Source organism: Haliaeetus leucocephalus, unplaced genomic scaffold, assembly GCF_000737465.1.
Source record: "Haliaeetus leucocephalus isolate CR32 unplaced genomic scaffold, Haliaeetus_leucocephalus-4.0 Scaffold696, whole genome shotgun sequence".
Taxonomy (NCBI): Eukaryota; Metazoa; Chordata; class Aves; order Accipitriformes; family Accipitridae; genus Haliaeetus; species Haliaeetus leucocephalus.
Window position 1 is genome coordinate 3,499,611 of NW_010973132.1, and position 16,591 is coordinate 3,516,201.

At 47.0% G+C, this 16,591-nt stretch overlaps 2 protein-coding genes across 2 annotated transcripts in view; both read right to left on the minus strand.

The window, feature by feature from the left end:
* CKAP5 (cytoskeleton associated protein 5) overlaps nucleotides 1–4,051 on the minus strand; it is a 54,325-nt gene extending 50,274 nt beyond the window's left edge. Inside the window, exon 1 of the mRNA XM_010580126.1 lies at nucleotides 3,966–4,051. The gene's annotated coding sequence lies outside the window, so the exon portion shown is untranslated. The remainder of the gene's footprint in view (nucleotides 1–3,965) is intronic.
* Nucleotides 4,052–8,036: 3,985 nt separating this feature from the next.
* LRP4 (low density lipoprotein receptor-related protein 4) overlaps nucleotides 8,037–16,591 on the minus strand; it is an 81,168-nt gene continuing 72,613 nt past the window's right edge. Inside the window, exons 28-38 of the mRNA XM_010580213.1 lie at nucleotides 15,722–16,025; nucleotides 15,166–15,384; nucleotides 14,720–14,854; nucleotides 14,399–14,507; nucleotides 13,928–14,072; nucleotides 13,285–13,398; nucleotides 12,864–12,987; nucleotides 11,804–11,871; nucleotides 11,090–11,177; nucleotides 10,409–10,550; nucleotides 8,037–8,667 (exon numbers count right to left, since the gene is read on the minus strand). Coding sequence (XP_010578515.1) covers nucleotides 8,332–8,667; nucleotides 10,409–10,550; nucleotides 11,090–11,177; nucleotides 11,804–11,871; nucleotides 12,864–12,987; nucleotides 13,285–13,398; nucleotides 13,928–14,072; nucleotides 14,399–14,507; nucleotides 14,720–14,854; nucleotides 15,166–15,384; nucleotides 15,722–16,025 — 1,784 coding nt within the window. The 3' untranslated portion in view covers nucleotides 8,037–8,331. The remainder of the gene's footprint in view (nucleotides 8,668–10,408; nucleotides 10,551–11,089; nucleotides 11,178–11,803; nucleotides 11,872–12,863; nucleotides 12,988–13,284; nucleotides 13,399–13,927; nucleotides 14,073–14,398; nucleotides 14,508–14,719; nucleotides 14,855–15,165; nucleotides 15,385–15,721; nucleotides 16,026–16,591) is intronic.

Genomic DNA, 16,591 nt, shown 5'->3' on the forward strand with positions numbered 1-16,591 from the left:
CGGGGCCAGACAAAGGCGGGCAGGGCAGGGCAGGGCAGCGCCCGGCTCCCGGGCCTCGCCGCGCTCCCCCCGCGGCAGCCCCGGGCACGTCGGGCCCCCCCCCCCGCCCACACACACACACACACACACACACCCGGCGCCGCCGGTGCGCAGGCGGCAGCGGGCGCTCCCCGGCCTTCCCGCAGGCTGCGGCGCCCGCCCTGCGGCTGGGCAGGGGCTACCGGACCGCGGTGGCCGGCGACCAGCTTGGCCCGGCAGGCCTGCTGTTCTCATGAGTCATACGTACCCCTGAACACCCACAGCGGCAGAGCAATTATGCTCGTGACAGGGGTTGCTGCGGTCACCCTCGAGCACGGAGCAGACATGATCGCGGGCCACCGTCATCCAGTGATCCCTAACCGAATAAGGGAGCAGTTCTGCAACCCCACGGCAGGAACAAGGCCTGCCGTGAAGAACAAGAAAGGCAGTACCTTCCAAGGGAGGTATGAATGAATGGCCTGGCACCCTACCATCATTGCATTTCACGTTCTGCTGCGAGATGTGTAATGACAGTGCTCCGGCGGAGCTGATTCATCAGCAGTCTCTCTAGCCCACTGCCTGACATTTTGAGATGCCTTTTCTACAGTGACAATAGCAATTGAAGAAGCTGGTATGGTGGAAACTGGGTGTCGGTAGCTTCCTCCTGAGGAGAGCATCAAGCCATATGATGCAAGGCTGCGTTTCTTCAGACATGTTTTTCACTAGCTGAAGAAAGAAGCCTCCTCTAGGCACTGCAGCACCAGCCACACTCCCCACTGCATAATCGTCCAAGTTACTTCTTCCACTATCTCAGCCTCCCCCCTGCAACAGGGAGGCACGAACGTGCACAATTGCTTCTGCTTTTTAACATTCACAGCAACTGAACTGTCATAGAGACAACCCCAAACAACGCATAACTGCTCAGGTCAAGAGACTCTTTATTCAAACAAGCCACAGCAACACTGCCCAGTGCAAGGCAACGTTTAATTTAAACACGAGGGTACAAGGTTTTCCCGTGTCACCCTTCAGAACTCCAACCCTACAAGATGAACCACTGGAACAGTACAACAAAGCAACAGCAGCAACGGGCTATTAGTCTTAAGACCATGTTGTCTTGAAACCAACCATTCTGTTACAAATAGCTTTAATGCCACCCTACTCTGGGCAGGGACTTCACAAACCATTTACATTAAACAGCTTACAAACAAGTTAGCAATGCCAGGTTTATACATTTCTTTTAAAAACCAGAAAAGGACATCTGCTGGTACCATGGAACAGAGGAGAGATAGGAAGGGGAAAAGAAGGGAACTAGATCATCACTGACCATGATTTTGAAAACCCTAATTAGAAGGTTTACAAGTATTTACATCTCTCAGGGGTCCTTCAAGTCATACATCCTACACAACAAAATCTTCCAAATTAGATACTTAAGATTGAAAGACAGTTATCTCTAGTCCACAAAACATTCAGAGCATTTTCTAATTGTACATACTGTTCAAGATATTCATAAGTGATCTATAAAAAGGGGTGAACAGAGGTGTTACAGTTTACAGATGACACAATTAATCAGGGTAGCAAGAAAAAAAAAAGGCTTGACTGAAAGAGCTTACAACATGCCAAGTGAGTTTCAGCTGTAAATTTATCACCTAACACACACAGCAGTGCACAAGAGAGAAACAACTTTTAACATGACACTGGAAGTCAGGTTTTCTGAGCTGGCTATTAAACAGGAACAAGACCTTTACTGTTTTAACAGACATCGGTACAAAAGCATCAGCTCTGCCATGGCAGACCAGGTTTTCAGAAGCACAGGCCCTGATTACACAACTGGCCCATATCAGGGGAAGGACAAGAGCCACCATGGAAGTTAAGTCCCACCAAATACAAGTCATACACATATGAGAATCCGGAATCACGTTCCATTACCATGCATTCACTTTTTTTATATCAGAATATCAAACGAGAAGTCTTGTGTCAGTACAGTTTTAAAGCACTCTGAGTAACTCTAATTTCCCATGCTTCTGCAACCCAAGTTTCATTTATTTTTGTGCAGGTGTCACATAAATAATTATTTTCCATAGCAGGTCCCCTAGTTAATATTCCCAACTTTGTATTCTTGAGAATTACCTTCCGTACATCTGCAACAATTGTAATTTGTTAGGAACCAGTTTGTTGTACTTGAAAGCCATTTTTTGTTGATTCTGCTTTGATATATCACTGTATCGATGTTGCTTAAAAAGTTTAATGCTATTGCAACTCTTCAAGTGGGGAACAAAAAGAATTTAAAGAAAAAGAAAAAAAAAAAAGGTGCATCTGTGAATTTTAAATGGGGGAAAGCTACCAAAACAGCAAAGTTTAAAGAAAGGCCAAGCCTGAGGCAAGTAAGTCAAACCAAATTCTAATTTTTGCACAATCAATCAAATGATCTCATGTTGGACACCAAAGAGTCAAAACTGTAAGGGCAACTTGCACCCAATCTGCACCCAATCATTCTTCTTTCTGACTTGACCCTATCACAAAGTTTTAATAATAGATTTTTATGAGTAGCCTTTTAGAATACATCAATATTTGACACTCTCAGTATTTGAAGTTATGCATCTTTACAGTTTCAAACTAATAGAAGTGTTCATTGAAAGTCTATAGCAACACTCTCTCTGATACACGAGTAATAAATAAGGAAGGTCTCCCACAGCTGGTAGCCCAACATCCCAACAACTACTACTCATCCCATTCTCATCCGCAGAAGGCAACTTTAACAGCAATGCAGTTTAGCAGAAGTACTGGAAGGTGCAACACTAAACGCAAAATAGTAAATCAGCAAAAAAGGAAAACTGCAGAATAATTACATAGGGGATACACACCAAACATAAATCAGTTAGAAAATAGTAGCAGATGAGTTTGTGATTTTTTTTTTTTTAGAATTTCATTTTTAGAACAGAGTCCAGGTCAGTTTAAGCTGCATCGAGGTTTCATTCCTCAGCCTCTGCTACACAAAACTTTGGGTCTCTCACTGACAGAGCTCCAAATTCCAGAGGCAAACCCTCTACACACCAACGTGGAAGCTACTGTCTTAAGAAGACTCACAAGACTCTGACTCAGAAACAGAATCAAATTAAATAGAAAGGCGGGGGGGGACGGACATGGGACCCACATTCCTGTCCAGACCCTCTTCCCATACACTAGAGAAGATTCAACAGGAATCACCTCCTGGTGAGGGACCCTGGAGATCCAAGGCTAACACCTGCACCCAACAACAGAGCTGTAGAAATGGAGATGAGCTCACGCCTTTCACTTTAAAGATCACAATCACCTCAGGAAACATTTTCCCTGGGTCGTTTTAGAGGGCAAACCAATTCTGCACGCAGTCTCCCGAAACGCAGGCTCGGCGTCAGAAGATGCCAGGTCCGTATTTCCCTCGAAGGACGTTAGAAAGGGGCCGAGCCCGACTCCCTCACCGGTCCCCGGGCCCACCCTGCCGGCCGCCTCCCAGGCAAGGCCCCAGCAGCTCCCAACCGCGCCTAGGCCTACAGGGATGACACGAAGGAGGCGACCGCGGCGGAGCAGCCCGGACCACGGCTCTCTACAGGCCCCGATACCCCCCCGCTCCGCGGCCGGCCCAAGCGAGCGGCGGCCCTTAAAGCCTCTACAAGGCAGCGTGGCACAGGCCGCAGCCTCTCCCCGTTAGCGGTCGCGGTCCCCCTCTTCCCCCCCCGCAGCCACGGGAACGGCTGCAAGCGAAGCCCGCGGGCCTGGGTCGCTCCTGCGGAGGGATGTCAGCGCCGCTCGGGACTGTGCCTCCACCCAGTCCCCAGGTGAGACGGCGGAGGCTCAGGCCCAGCGGCGGAGGGAGGCCTACCCCGCCCTCCTGCAGGCCCGGGGAGCCCCAGCAGGCGGGAAGAAGAACCGGGCACCCCACCGGGGAAAGGACAACGATGACAAACTCTCACCTGGGCCCCGGCGGGTCGGGCGCGGCGAGTTGTCCGGCCGCTCCTCGGCGGGGTTTGAAATCACTAACACCGCCCGCACCTCCCAGTGTCCTCAGTGCCCATTGGCCGCCGACGGCCCCACCCATGCCCGCACCCGCGCGTTTTATTGGTCCGTTTGAATCCAGTCAGCGGCGACGCGTGCTCCCCGCTCTCCTGAGGCGGCCGGGACGCACCGGGGAAGGAGGCCGCTCCGCCCGCCCCGCGGCAGCCGCCGTGGCCCCGGTGAGGGCGTTGGGCGGCTGCGGCCGGAGCAGCGCCTGGCACCTGTACCGCTGGCGGCCTGAGGCAGCCGTGCTTGGGCCGCTGAACCCGTCACCTTTCGCGTAAAGGGCTAAAGGAGCTCTGAGGTGGCTGCGTTCGGCTGTGGGGAGCGTCCCCTCGTAGGGGAATGGGCTTTTCTTTAGTCTTTCCTGCGATTAGTGGGTTTGTGAGCAGTGACCGCGTTATGGGAGTACAGTGTTTTTCCCTCCTTTGTTTCTTCGCTTCGGCTGAAGCAAGTGAAGGAAAAATTCTTAGGGGTAATCGGGAGGCAAGGGCTAGGAAAGTGCCATCAACGCGACCGCGATTATCTTACAATGCCATCTCTCCCCACCACGCTGTGCGAGCATCATCTGCTTTTTTAAAAAGTGAGGTGGTTGTATTTTTGCGTGACCTCAGTGAAATCATGTCTGCGCTGTGCTTTGTGAAATGAGCAGGAATAAAGCTGAAGTGTTTTAAATGGTTTTGGTACTCCTTTCATCAGAAAAAGGGACAGAATGTGGGACGAGATTAGCACCAGTGCTGCAGGGTCAGTTATTACTGAATGTTTCATTCATTATTCAGCCTTTTACACCATTTAAACTCTCAGTTATAATGAAAAAAATGCAACAGAATCCTGAATAAAACCCCTTACAGATAGAAAAGCAGCTCTTCTTCAGAGCTTTGTTTTCCACTGGGCAGAGGCTTAACACCACTACTGTCCTAATACTTTCCAAAAAGAGGAACATCCTCTTCTGCTGTTGCCATGTTGAAATGGTAACAAAAGGAAAAAAGCAAGGTGGGGGCAGGGTGAAAGGTATTCTATGTGCACAGGAATTTGCAAAAGTAAGTGAGTGTGGATATTTGGCCCTTGATTCAAAGCCGCAGTGGCAGAAGAAGTGTGTGTTGCAACCAGATTATCAAAAGAACCCTGAGCCGTTCCTACCTCCTTGCTCCACTCAAATGAAGCAAAGTTGAGGTTCTGTGCAAACAGGTCTGGGAGCTCCTCTTTCAAAGGAAAGTCCAAATAACATGCATGATTCACAACCAAAAGCCAGGCAGAGTGGTTAAGAAAAGCTAAATTTATATTAAATTATCATCAACCCCTAAAATACTGAACACAGTGGTTAAATAACTCCAGAAAGTCCAATGTCTCCAGTGAGTAACGTTAAAACCATTACACAGGAACACACGGAAATCACTGACGTTAGCTTGGGACAGACAGGAGAGAGGTTTGCTTTTTACAGAGTAAATCAGTGCTGAGGAGATCATCCTCCAGTGGCCTTTCTACATTCTTAACATCCTAAGTGCAATGAGGGTCTTCTTTTCCCCAGAACGGGGAACCATGATGCACCCCCGAGGCAGCATCTCACTGGGGCTGTCTCTAGGAAAAAGAAACTAATTTCTGCCCACCTCAGCGGCAGAGGAGAGCCTGTGGGACATTTTGTTGCTCCTTTTCACCACAATCATTCGAGGAAGGGAGCAGAGGGCAGTTATGAATGGTTTTTAGGCTGGAGTGTGCAGGGTCCCCTCCTAAGAAGCAGCAGAGAATATTTATCAAGGTGGAGATCACAAGCACCATGAGTTGTTGAAAAGACTGACTGGGTTTTCCTTTCCATTCTGCACTTGCGACTCGGACAGCGATTATTTTCACAGGCTGACTGAACCTCAAGTGACAGGTCTGGGCAGATATTTCCCTTCACCCCTGTCCCACCTCAGGATTTTGGTGCACACTCACATAAGCTATTGGGGGAAAAAACAAAACAAAACCCAAAACCCAAAGAAACCCTGCTCTCCTAGAAGTCAGAGCCTTCCTCCCCCATCCACCCACTCACTCCCAGCTCTGATGCCCCTGCCTCTACACGTGGTTTCTGTTCAAATCAATTCTTCTGCCTGTGCTTGAGCCCTCTGGTGTTGTCCCTCCATGAGGCAGCTTAGACAGGCAAGGTCCATGTCAGTGATACGCACTCCTTTCTCAGTTCCCAGTCAAGTCCACGCCTCAATGCAAAAGTGCCTCTGCCCAAAAAAAACAACGCTTCCCAGGCTGGAGTCAATCAAATAAATAATTAAATAAAAATCTAATTAAAAAGAAAAAATCCCTCTGGGAGTAGGGAAGAGTCCCACATTAACACAGCGAAATTTCCAAGCCTTAGCTCCAGTTCATTTTCCACAGGAATATACACCAGTCAGCCCAATGGTGCAGTTATGGACAGTTTCAAGCCACCTAGCCAGGTCAAAACTGTAATCTTCCCCTTTCTGCAAAGCTACCTCTGCTGTAAAAAGTACAGTCAACCCCCTGGCATCTGTCATGTTTTTCAGGGGTAGCAGGTCTGTTGGTACATGAATAAGGTTAGAGCAGAGTAGGATGGATTTTCCTTTTTTTTTTACCAGCCGGAAAAATACCGCATGGAAGATGCACCCTCCCCACACCTCTAAGCCATACCCCTAATGTATGCTTTGCTCTCTTTACACCACAGGTGGGAATGTACTTGACCTCTTCCCAGGAGATAAAGAGGTTACAGAGTTTGCCGTGAGAAATTCTTCACTGGAAAGTTCTGCTTCCAAGTATCCAGCTTAACACTTCATTACCATGATAGTATCCATATGACTTGAGGGGTTAATATAAATCTCATTTTTGAAGAAGCATAAAGAGACACTTTCTCTATCTTTTTTCCCTCTGAACAAATGGATGACAAGAGAAGTCAAGAGAATGTGAAAATGCGGCAATAGTCCTTGGGAGCATGCAAGCCCCAGCTCCAGATGCTGCTGGGGTGTAACTACAAGGGTAGGATTACATCCCCTAGAGGATAAAGGCCTTGGAGGCCAGAGAACAACTGAAGCTCATGTAGCTGATAGGGAAAATGACTTTGCAAGGAGAGCTGTTTAGTGGTAACAGAGGAGCTTAAAGTGCAATTCTATCTGATAAACAACTATTTAAAATGGCCCTTACAGCTCCCTGATTATTGTCTCCTATTCTAGGTCAAATAGGCTCAGCCTAGTAATAAAGCAGTTCCTAATTGTCAGCACTGAGCACTCCCCTGGGAAAGACTCGACCTAGGAATTCTCTCTTTTTCCCTCATTATGGTAATCAAAGGTCCTAAACGCCAAGAGAATTGGGACCTTGCAGAACTGGGACTAGTGGAGACTTAGCAAATTCTCTTTTTTTCTTTTTATATATCAGTTACGCAAAGACAAGAGTAGAATTTAGGTCTTGCTGAGATCCATTTCCTCCCATTAGCTCTGTAGAGCTAAGAACAATACCAATCTCTTCTTTCCTCAAGTTCAGCACTCTGACTCCAGTACCCACAGGGAGCGGTTCTGAAAGGGCCATTTGCTGACTCTTGTTTTTCCAGAGTAGAAACATGTTTTAACAGGAAATGGGAGAACAGGAGCGGTGTCCACTGCCAGCAACAGACACAGTGCTCCAATCTGAGCATTCCTTAAAAGTTTTTACTAGCAGATGGGAAAGTAAGCAGTGATGGTCTTGTGAAGCGAGTCACAGCAACTGTGGTTAGCCTCTTTATGCCCTTAAAAGGTGACCTGATGCTGTGTCAGTGTCCCCTTGAGCCCCAAAGTACACCCCATCTATTCCAAGACCTCTCTCAAGTCAGAGACCCCTCAACACAAAGCCTCAAAGAGTGCTGCTAGTGCTGGAATGACTAGGGGAACTTCTGTGACCAGGACAGGAGCTAGCAATGAGGCAGCTCTGCTCTCTTCATGGGCATTGACCGTGAGCTGGACGGCACAGGACTTGCAGGTTGCCAGAGAACACAGAATCTGAACCAGATTCAGGCCAGAGGAGTCACTGCAAAAGTTAACGTCGCAGCTTCCAGGAAAAGGGAACATATAAATAAACCACAGACAGTGAAAATGAGCCAAAAGGGTCTCCGGGTTCCAACCCGCCCATCCTCCCTCTCCAACCACAACAGCACAGCTGCCCAAACTCCTTGCTGAAAGGCAGTCACAATCTCTGGGCCCCTCACAGGAGAGGCCGGTCTCTGTGCCCTTCCTTGCCTAGCAGGCAGAGTCCTGTCTTTTGTGCAGAGCAGAGGCTAGGGAGGGTACGAGCATTTCCAAAGTCGCATGTACTTTAGACCTCGCTCTCCGTGGAGGGCTTGCGTTGGTGTTTCCAGCCTGTGTCTGGGAGCGAGCCACGCCGCTCAGGAGTGGCTGCTGCTGTGTTAACACTGCTGCATTCAGACTGTTCTTCTTGTAGCAGCTGCTCAGTTTCGTTGTCATCCAGTGAACCAGAACTAGCCTGGATAGAGACCGTGTCTGTCTTCATGCAGACATGGTCCCGGAGGATCCCTCCTCGGGAGCTCCGAATCTGCTTAAGGTCATCCCACTCGGACTCATCACTGGATAAAAGGCATATCCCCTCCACAATCTTGATCTTCTCCTTGGTGTAGCTGTGGTCAGGACCAGTCTAGGGAGCAGACAGGTGAATGAAAAAAAACCCAATACATAAATGGAAAAATATGGCAAAGAGCAAAGCAGACTGGAATGTAGACAGCGAAGCAGACAAAAGGCTGAGCCTCCACGTAAACAGCCACTAGCTTTCACTGTCACAATGGCAGAATCCCTTCAGTTCTTCACTACCCCCAGATGAATCCTCCCTGCAAGAGCTCTCATTCCAAACTCCAGGAGCCTTCAAATCATGGAAGGTGAATGAGGATGAGCTGGCTCTTCTAATTTAACTATACATATTCCCTGACAGCAGGGAGTAAGACCAACACTGAGCCTAAAAACCCCCAAAAACAAACCAAAATGGGAAGCAGGAACAGCCAGAATACTTCATGGTAAAAGTAGGCAGGGAATTGACTCTAGGTCTGCAATATCTTTATATCTGAGTCACTCTAGATTCACTTCTCAGGAAAGCACAGCTGGAATACCACTGTTGAGTCCAAGTCTCACAGTGACACAGGAGAAGAATATAGGGAAACAATGGAAATGATCAGAGGCTAAAAGGGACCACGCTGAGACTAAAGTAGTGAAATCTCTCTAACTTGGCTCATTGACAAATAAGAAGCATTAGAACATCTGATCTATCCCTAAGGAGAAAGTGACGGGGGTGGGGAAATATACATCTGGCTATATCTAGGAGCAGCAGAATTAAGACTCCCAGATAAATAATCTTGGCTTATCCTTAGTAGATATGGGTAAAATGGCAGGAAAGTTTGGGAAATCTATTGGACAGTACCTTTGAAAAACAAAACGAGGGAAAGCTCTCCTCTGCGTAAGTCTTGCTGTGATCCCTGCTAGAGGAACTAAGTGATCTAACAGATTTTTTGATAAAGTCCTACAGAAATTACCTTTTTAAAATCTCACACACTGAGTATGAGTAGCCAAAGCCAAGACCAAAGGATCTGCCATAGAAAATTACCTATACTTTCTTGACAGACAGTAGAGCTGGTTTAAGGACATAGAAGCAGGGGAAAAAAAACAAGAAAGAGCAATTAGTATGGGACAGTGCTTGAGCCACACAACAGAGCTTGAGTGAGGGAGGCAGGATCAAATACAGAGTAGTGATACCTGACGTGAGGATGTGGACGGAAATCAGAAGAGGGAAGATGAGAAGCTATCTGAGTGATAAGAAAGCTTCTGAGGAGAAAACAGAGGAGAAACTAAGTGCTGCAAGAGATCATATTAAACCCTCTCCATCCTGTGACACACAGGGCAGACCTCTGCAGGGCCTTTAAAATGCTCCATTTAATAACGGTTCCAGTTCTTTCCCTATCCTACCCCTTCCAGGCAGTGCACAGTGAGGGGCCACATTCTTGTTACCAAACCCCTTCTGGCTGCCTAGTTCCCTTGGTGACTGTCCAAAGCAACCTTGGTGCAACAGTCACTAACCAGGACTGTGTCCAGGGATGACAACTCCCTTTGACTCCTGTACTTCGAGAGCCAGCACCCAATGCAAATGAAATGCAAGACACTGTGGGAGTGGGGAAGAAGCAGAGAGCTAAAGACAGGTCTAATTCACTACAGCTCACTGGGGAAGAAGTGCTGCTGGTTGATCTCTATAGGAGTCTGAGCAATTCACTGAAGCTGTCCTCCTATGTCCTAGAAGTAAATGCTGACAAGTTGCAACATTTTCACATACTAGGGCCTGTAATACTCAACAGCAGCTTGAGCTGGGCTCCCATGTCCTTAGTAGCAGCTCTTACCTCTTTCTTATAGCATAACTGGTTGTACATGGTTGGTTTTGGAATCGCTTCAATCTTCACCTCCTGGGTAGATGTCCGATATGAGGGATTACTGTAGGTTAGGTTCCCCAAGCCAGGGTCCGTGAACTTGGATTTATTATGCCTAGAGGGAGAAAGCTGTCAGAAAAGACACAGGGCCCTACTGCCAGGATCCAAAGTTCCTGAGTGCTCAGTGAGTGGAAAGCTCCAGCAATCTTTACTGTCCCTCAAAGACAGAGAATGCTGGCTTCACCTGGCTCTTCAAGCTACCAGTACCTTCACTGGCTACCAGTACAGCAAGGCACTGGCATGTAACCACAACAGCTACACTGGCTGTTGACTGGTGAAGCTACCTGGCGAAAGCATATGAGCTCACACACATACTGAGTTATGTATTACCTCATATCCCTGTCTGTAACTCATAAGCTCTCTGCAGAAAATTTAGCCAATAAGGCTTCAAATAAGAGAGTTGCATGCCCAACACTTCAAGGCACAGTACTCAAACCTTGCAAATAAAATCATCAAACACTGCTTCCAATGGAGAACAAAGGGATTGTAAATGAAAATAAAGAAAGACGAAGTGCTTTCAGGAGCTTTCTTCTCCTACAACCCTAGATTTTACTATTGGCCGGGGGGGGTGGGGCAGGAAGAAAGATCACTTACCTGTATATAATTAAAGCAGCAATAAGCAGCAAAATAAACAAGATGCTGAGAAGACCTCCAATGATGTAGCTGACATGTAGTCCTTCCCCTGAAAGTGAATAGCAAGGGTATTTTATGCACTCTCCTTAACTTCCACTGGATAATACTGACCTCGGTGTAATGCCTAATACAGAGATTTTACACCATACAGAAGTATGTGAAGTAAAATGTCAGCACGCTAAGGTTTAGCAGAGGGTTTTGTTTGGCTTCATATGAAACCAAACATATGATAACCCTTCCTCCCACCCAGGCTCCAGCAAACCAAGGAGTATCAAGATCTTTGTAATGGGATTGGATGAGTTAGACCCCCCCTTGCTGACAGGTTACTCCTACAGTGGGAAACAATTACCCTAGTCAACCATCCTCAAGTAAACACAAAGGGGACAGTGAAGAAGAGTGTCATCAATGGGAGGAGCCCAACGGATGAGGTATGGGATGAAAGGAAACAGAACTATTCTTCAGACCAAAGTGTTATTTGGAGAAGTCTCCATATAGGCTAATGAATGTGTATGACTGATGTTCATCCTTAGACACACTTTGCTCTGATCAGAGGGCATTTTAGTAAATCAAGTCTGAGTTTCAGAAATTTGAGTTTCAAACACGAGGGACTGGAATGCCCTGGGCACATCTGGAAGAACCACCATGGTGGAGAAGCGTTAAAGAAAAAGAACTCACCCATGGTTGCCAACACCGCCTCGTTGGCATGGGTACACAAGTCTCGCCTAGCATCTTTGTCAGAGCAGCTGAATGACAGAAGGACAGTTAGTTACTGAAAGTAGTATCAACAGCATCAAAGGTATCAAAAGACAGGATGGGCCAGGCTAGCACTGATATCCCTTCCATCTCCAGTTCAACAACAGGAGCCTTCCTTTCTCTTCTTCAGTACCCTTCTGTATCCAGAGAAGAGTGGACCATATACATACATACAGGGGTGTGTGCATGTATATATCAATTATAGGTCTGCACAATGTTTCATCCAAGTCATTCTAGATTCGCCCCTCAGGTACATAGATACGTACACATATCTCTTTATGAGAACACAAATTTCAGCATCAGTGCTGAAGCAAAAATCAGAACATCCAAGAGTCAGCACAAAGATCTTTCTGTCCAATACATCATACTCAACAAAGTGGAAGTTTTGCCTTGTAAATAACCCAGCCAGATATTATAGAACATACTTTTTTGCTGGGCAGTAGGAATAGCAGGCTGTAAGGAATTAGCAGAAAAAAGTCTCTTAACTACCTGCACTGTAACTTACATCTTAGAGCTGCAAAGGTTCTGTTCTGCCCCAAACCAGCTATCCCCTTACGGCCAGGGCAGAAGCACTTCCTTGGATGTCTGGGTCAGGTCTGAGATGTCTCAGTGAATTAAAGCAACAGACTCCCCTCTCCTCCTCTCAGAAATAAGTTCTCAAAATTAGGAGTTCAAAAATCAATCAAATTAATGACAGGGTCTCAGGAGGATTTTAACACGTCAGCACAGTCAGCGTAGACACATGTTTCAATAGAACAGACAGAAAGATCTCTGCATCTCTCTCTTGCTAGCTCAACAGTGTTCTGCGTTCTTTGTCAAAATGGTTTTCCCCACTGTGAATGTGAAGTCTGGAGCTGGAATAGCCTCTTTTGGCTAAGGAGAGGTACATTTGGATGATGACAACCAGAGGGGGGGTTGCATGCTGCACCTTGCACAAGCTGTGACTTTCACACCCCAATTCCAAGAGAACAAGAGCACTTACTTTCCTTCCACTGCTTCCAGAGATGTGAGAGGCTTGGTTGTTGAGGTACCTACTCTGCCAGGTGGTGTCTGACTTCTCTCACTTATACTGGTGGGTTCAGGACCAGGGGGCACCACACCAGGAACTAGAACAACAGAGAAAAATAAGTAGAACCCCAACTTTGTGGGACAGATGAACAAGTCTGGTAAGCTGTAGAGAGTTTCTAAAATGGCCTATATGAGCAGCTTTCCCATCTCAAACCCACGCTGTCAGCAGAAAGGACAGAAGAAGGCTATATTGCTCACAACCACCTTTCTTCCAGTATACAACTCTGCATAAGTGTTTATACACTGCAGAGTTCTGGTTGCCACTGCCACTGCATAAGTAGTGGCAGTGGCTCACTTATGGAAGCTACTACCCAAGTGACACCCAGTAAACTCACTAGTAGAACAGGGCCGCCCATCTGGTTCATCTGGACACGCGCAGACAAAGTCAGAAGCCCTGGCAAAGCAGAGGTGAGTGCAGCCTCCATTGTTCACTCCACAAGCATTAGTACCTGGAAGGAACAAGCAGTTTCCTAAGTATGTTGCAGATGACCAGGTAGGAGCTCAGATCAGCAACGTTTTTTCCTGCTCAGACAGAGATACTTCCTAGAAATTCAGCAAGTTACTATGCTCTGGCACATGCCCTTCATCTGACTGCTAAAAAAGCGATGACAATAGCCAGACACTGGTAGGATTAGGGCAGTCTTGAAAGGAAGGCACTGGAAATCATTAGACAGGAGCCCAGTCAACAGAGCTGCACAGATTAAAAAACAAAAAGCTCACATTCCTCTGTTTTATCACAACATCAGATGAACAACACAGAAAATGACATCTGCTGATCAAAGCTGTAACAGAATACCGTTAAGATGTACTTGACTGAAATGTCACAGGCAGACAAGGAATGTGCCCAGGGAATATGAATTAACAGTTTGAGTATAAGAAAGGATGCCAACCTCGCTTGACATCTACAGTAGCACAGTGGTTCCAGAGTTCTTTCTGTCTACAATTAGCACTTGCCTGAATCAAGGTCTTCCTATTTACCTGTCTGTCTCTGAGGGGAAACCACAATGATATCCATCAGTCCCTCAACATTGGCTAGGACTGTCTCTTTGTTCCGCCCAGAGTATTTGTCTACTCTCTGGATAGATTTGGTTTGCCAGTCAGTCCAGTATATCCACCTGTCCTGCTGCTCAGGGAGACAGCAAAGAAAAATCACAGCGATTAGCATGTTTAGCCACATAGACACAGGATACCCACAAAAAACACATCCCAGTGACAGAAGGCCCCAAACAAAGGCCTTTTCAACCCCTTACCCGCTTACCATAAGGAAAATGACTGTCTACACCCCACAGTTCAGACAAACTTCCTTTGTTAGCCGCACAGAAGAGTTAAGTACTGTCTCCTCAGCCATCTTAGCTTCCCCAGACTATAGCACTTCCCTGTCCCCAAGATCCACTGTCCGAACTCATCAACGCACCAGGGAGAATGGTGGCAGCAGGAAAATCTTCTTACCTGTGTCAGAGCAAAGGGATGCGACACCTGGCTGACCAACACTTGCCGTAGCTTCCCATTGAGATCACAACTCTCTATGCGATCAAGATGCGCATCCACCCAGTAAATCCTGGAGGAACAGGGAAAGACGTGAGCTTCCAGCTATACAATCCCTCTTGACTTGCTAGTCATTCACTAGCCGAGATGGATCAGAAAAAAAAAAAACAAACCACCACAAAAAACCAAACCTTCAATGCTACTCCAATAAACCAAGCTAAGGTGGCTAAAAAAATTCATTACATCCCTTAACCCTATGAAAGTATAAGAAAATCTTTCACTGACCTCCTGGTGTCATAATCCAAAGTCAGTCCATTAGGCCATCCTAGGTCAGTGTTAATCAGGATTTTACGTTCAGAGCCATCCAAGTTTGCCCGTTCAATTTTAGCAATGTGACCCCAATCTGTCCAGAAGAGGTACCTGAACAGATAAGAGACAAGTATAAGAAGAAAAAAACCCATTTCATTTAGCCTAATGAAAGTTTTAGTTATGAATTAAACTGCCAGACTCTTCAGGTTCAAAAAAGATCACGTGGTCTGTAATTTGCTTCTCCCAGCTATCTGCCCAACCTTCAAATTCACTGTCTGCCTGATTACATCTGTCACTCAGAGTCAGCCCCTTGCTAGTACCTGCAGATTCACATGGCACATCTCTTCTTCCTCCCACAACCTCTTATTCCAATCTGCCTCTGCAGAGCCCTTCTCCCTGCCCCACCAATACCCCATACCTACCCCTTCTTGGGAAAGACAGCAATGGCTCGGGGCTCATCCAGGCTGTTATTGATCAGCACTTTCCTGGAACTTCCATCCAGTCTAGCTACTTCTATGGTATTGCGTCCTGTGTCTGTCCAGTAGAGGTTCCTGGCAACCCAGTCCACTGCCAGGCCATCTGTAGTCTTCAGACCCTGACCAATAACAGTTTCCATGTTGCTGCCATTCAGATCAGACCGCCTGGATGGAAATCAATGACAAAAGGCAGTGAGGAACAGGTAGCTCCCAGAGAGCCTTCACACCTCCATGTGTGATCCCCATCAACCACAGGGCAACTTCATACTGCTACCTCTCTAATACCTTTTTCCCCACAGTCTCCAGCAACCTGAACACACCTTCAGCATTTAGTTCTGCGATACATATGATACTGTGTACCAAAGAGAAGGTGTACATAGTGGTGTAGTGCCAGCATCTCAGTCTCCCCAAGTTACAGGCACACTCGACAGCTCACTGTGGCACAACCAGCACAAGCAGCTGGGTGATCTGGGCACTGGCCAACCAGATGACTGGCACCCACCTGATGACATCAAGAAATACATCTGTGTAGTAAATCTTGCCATCCACACTATCATAGTCCAGAGAAATGACATTGTTCAGCTCGGGAACAGGTATGTGCACATCTGTGTGGTCACTGGTGTCCAATGAGATACGACGGATGGAAGCACGGCTAGAGAAAAGTAGGTACGTCTCTGGAGAAGAGTCACACGTCTGCTCATCTCTCTTCAGCTGGATGCCAGTGGGGCAGGCACAGGAGAAGCCAGTGGGGTGAGGCAAACAAAGGTGGGAGCAGCCACCATTACGAACTCCACATTTATTGAAGCCTTTAGAAATAGGGAAAGCGTAGTTTAAGGATCAGTGTGGTCCCACAAACCAAAGCTTTATTTTAAAGGCTACATACGTGCACAACTTGCTAGCAGCTGAGTTCGTCCTTACCATCCTAGCCTTGCTGGGAATCTACAGCCCTTCATACAGACACTGCCTCCCTCCCCTCCAAGATTCATGGTGGGTATGGGCATGGTTGGGCAAGGAGAACAGGAAGGCACAGAAGAAGCGGGAGCATTAGAAGCAAAATCTTGACCTGCATTCCTTGCTAATCATAGTTTTCCCATGGAAAAAGGAACAGCCAAATGCTGATAGATTCACACAACTGCAGTTTAGCTTTATTATTGCTGCAAATGGTAATGCTGACAGAAAGATCCAACCCTGTGGGGAAGCAGCGTGACAATGTACCAGAGGCCAGGCTGACAAAGAAGCTTCTGTTTCAACTTAGCTGCACACAGTGGCAAGTAAACAAAGGCATCAGAGAAGGCTGCTGAAAGTGCGTGACATATTAGGGTCATATCTTTTTTTTTTTTTTACATTTAAAAAAATGCAGCATATATTTACT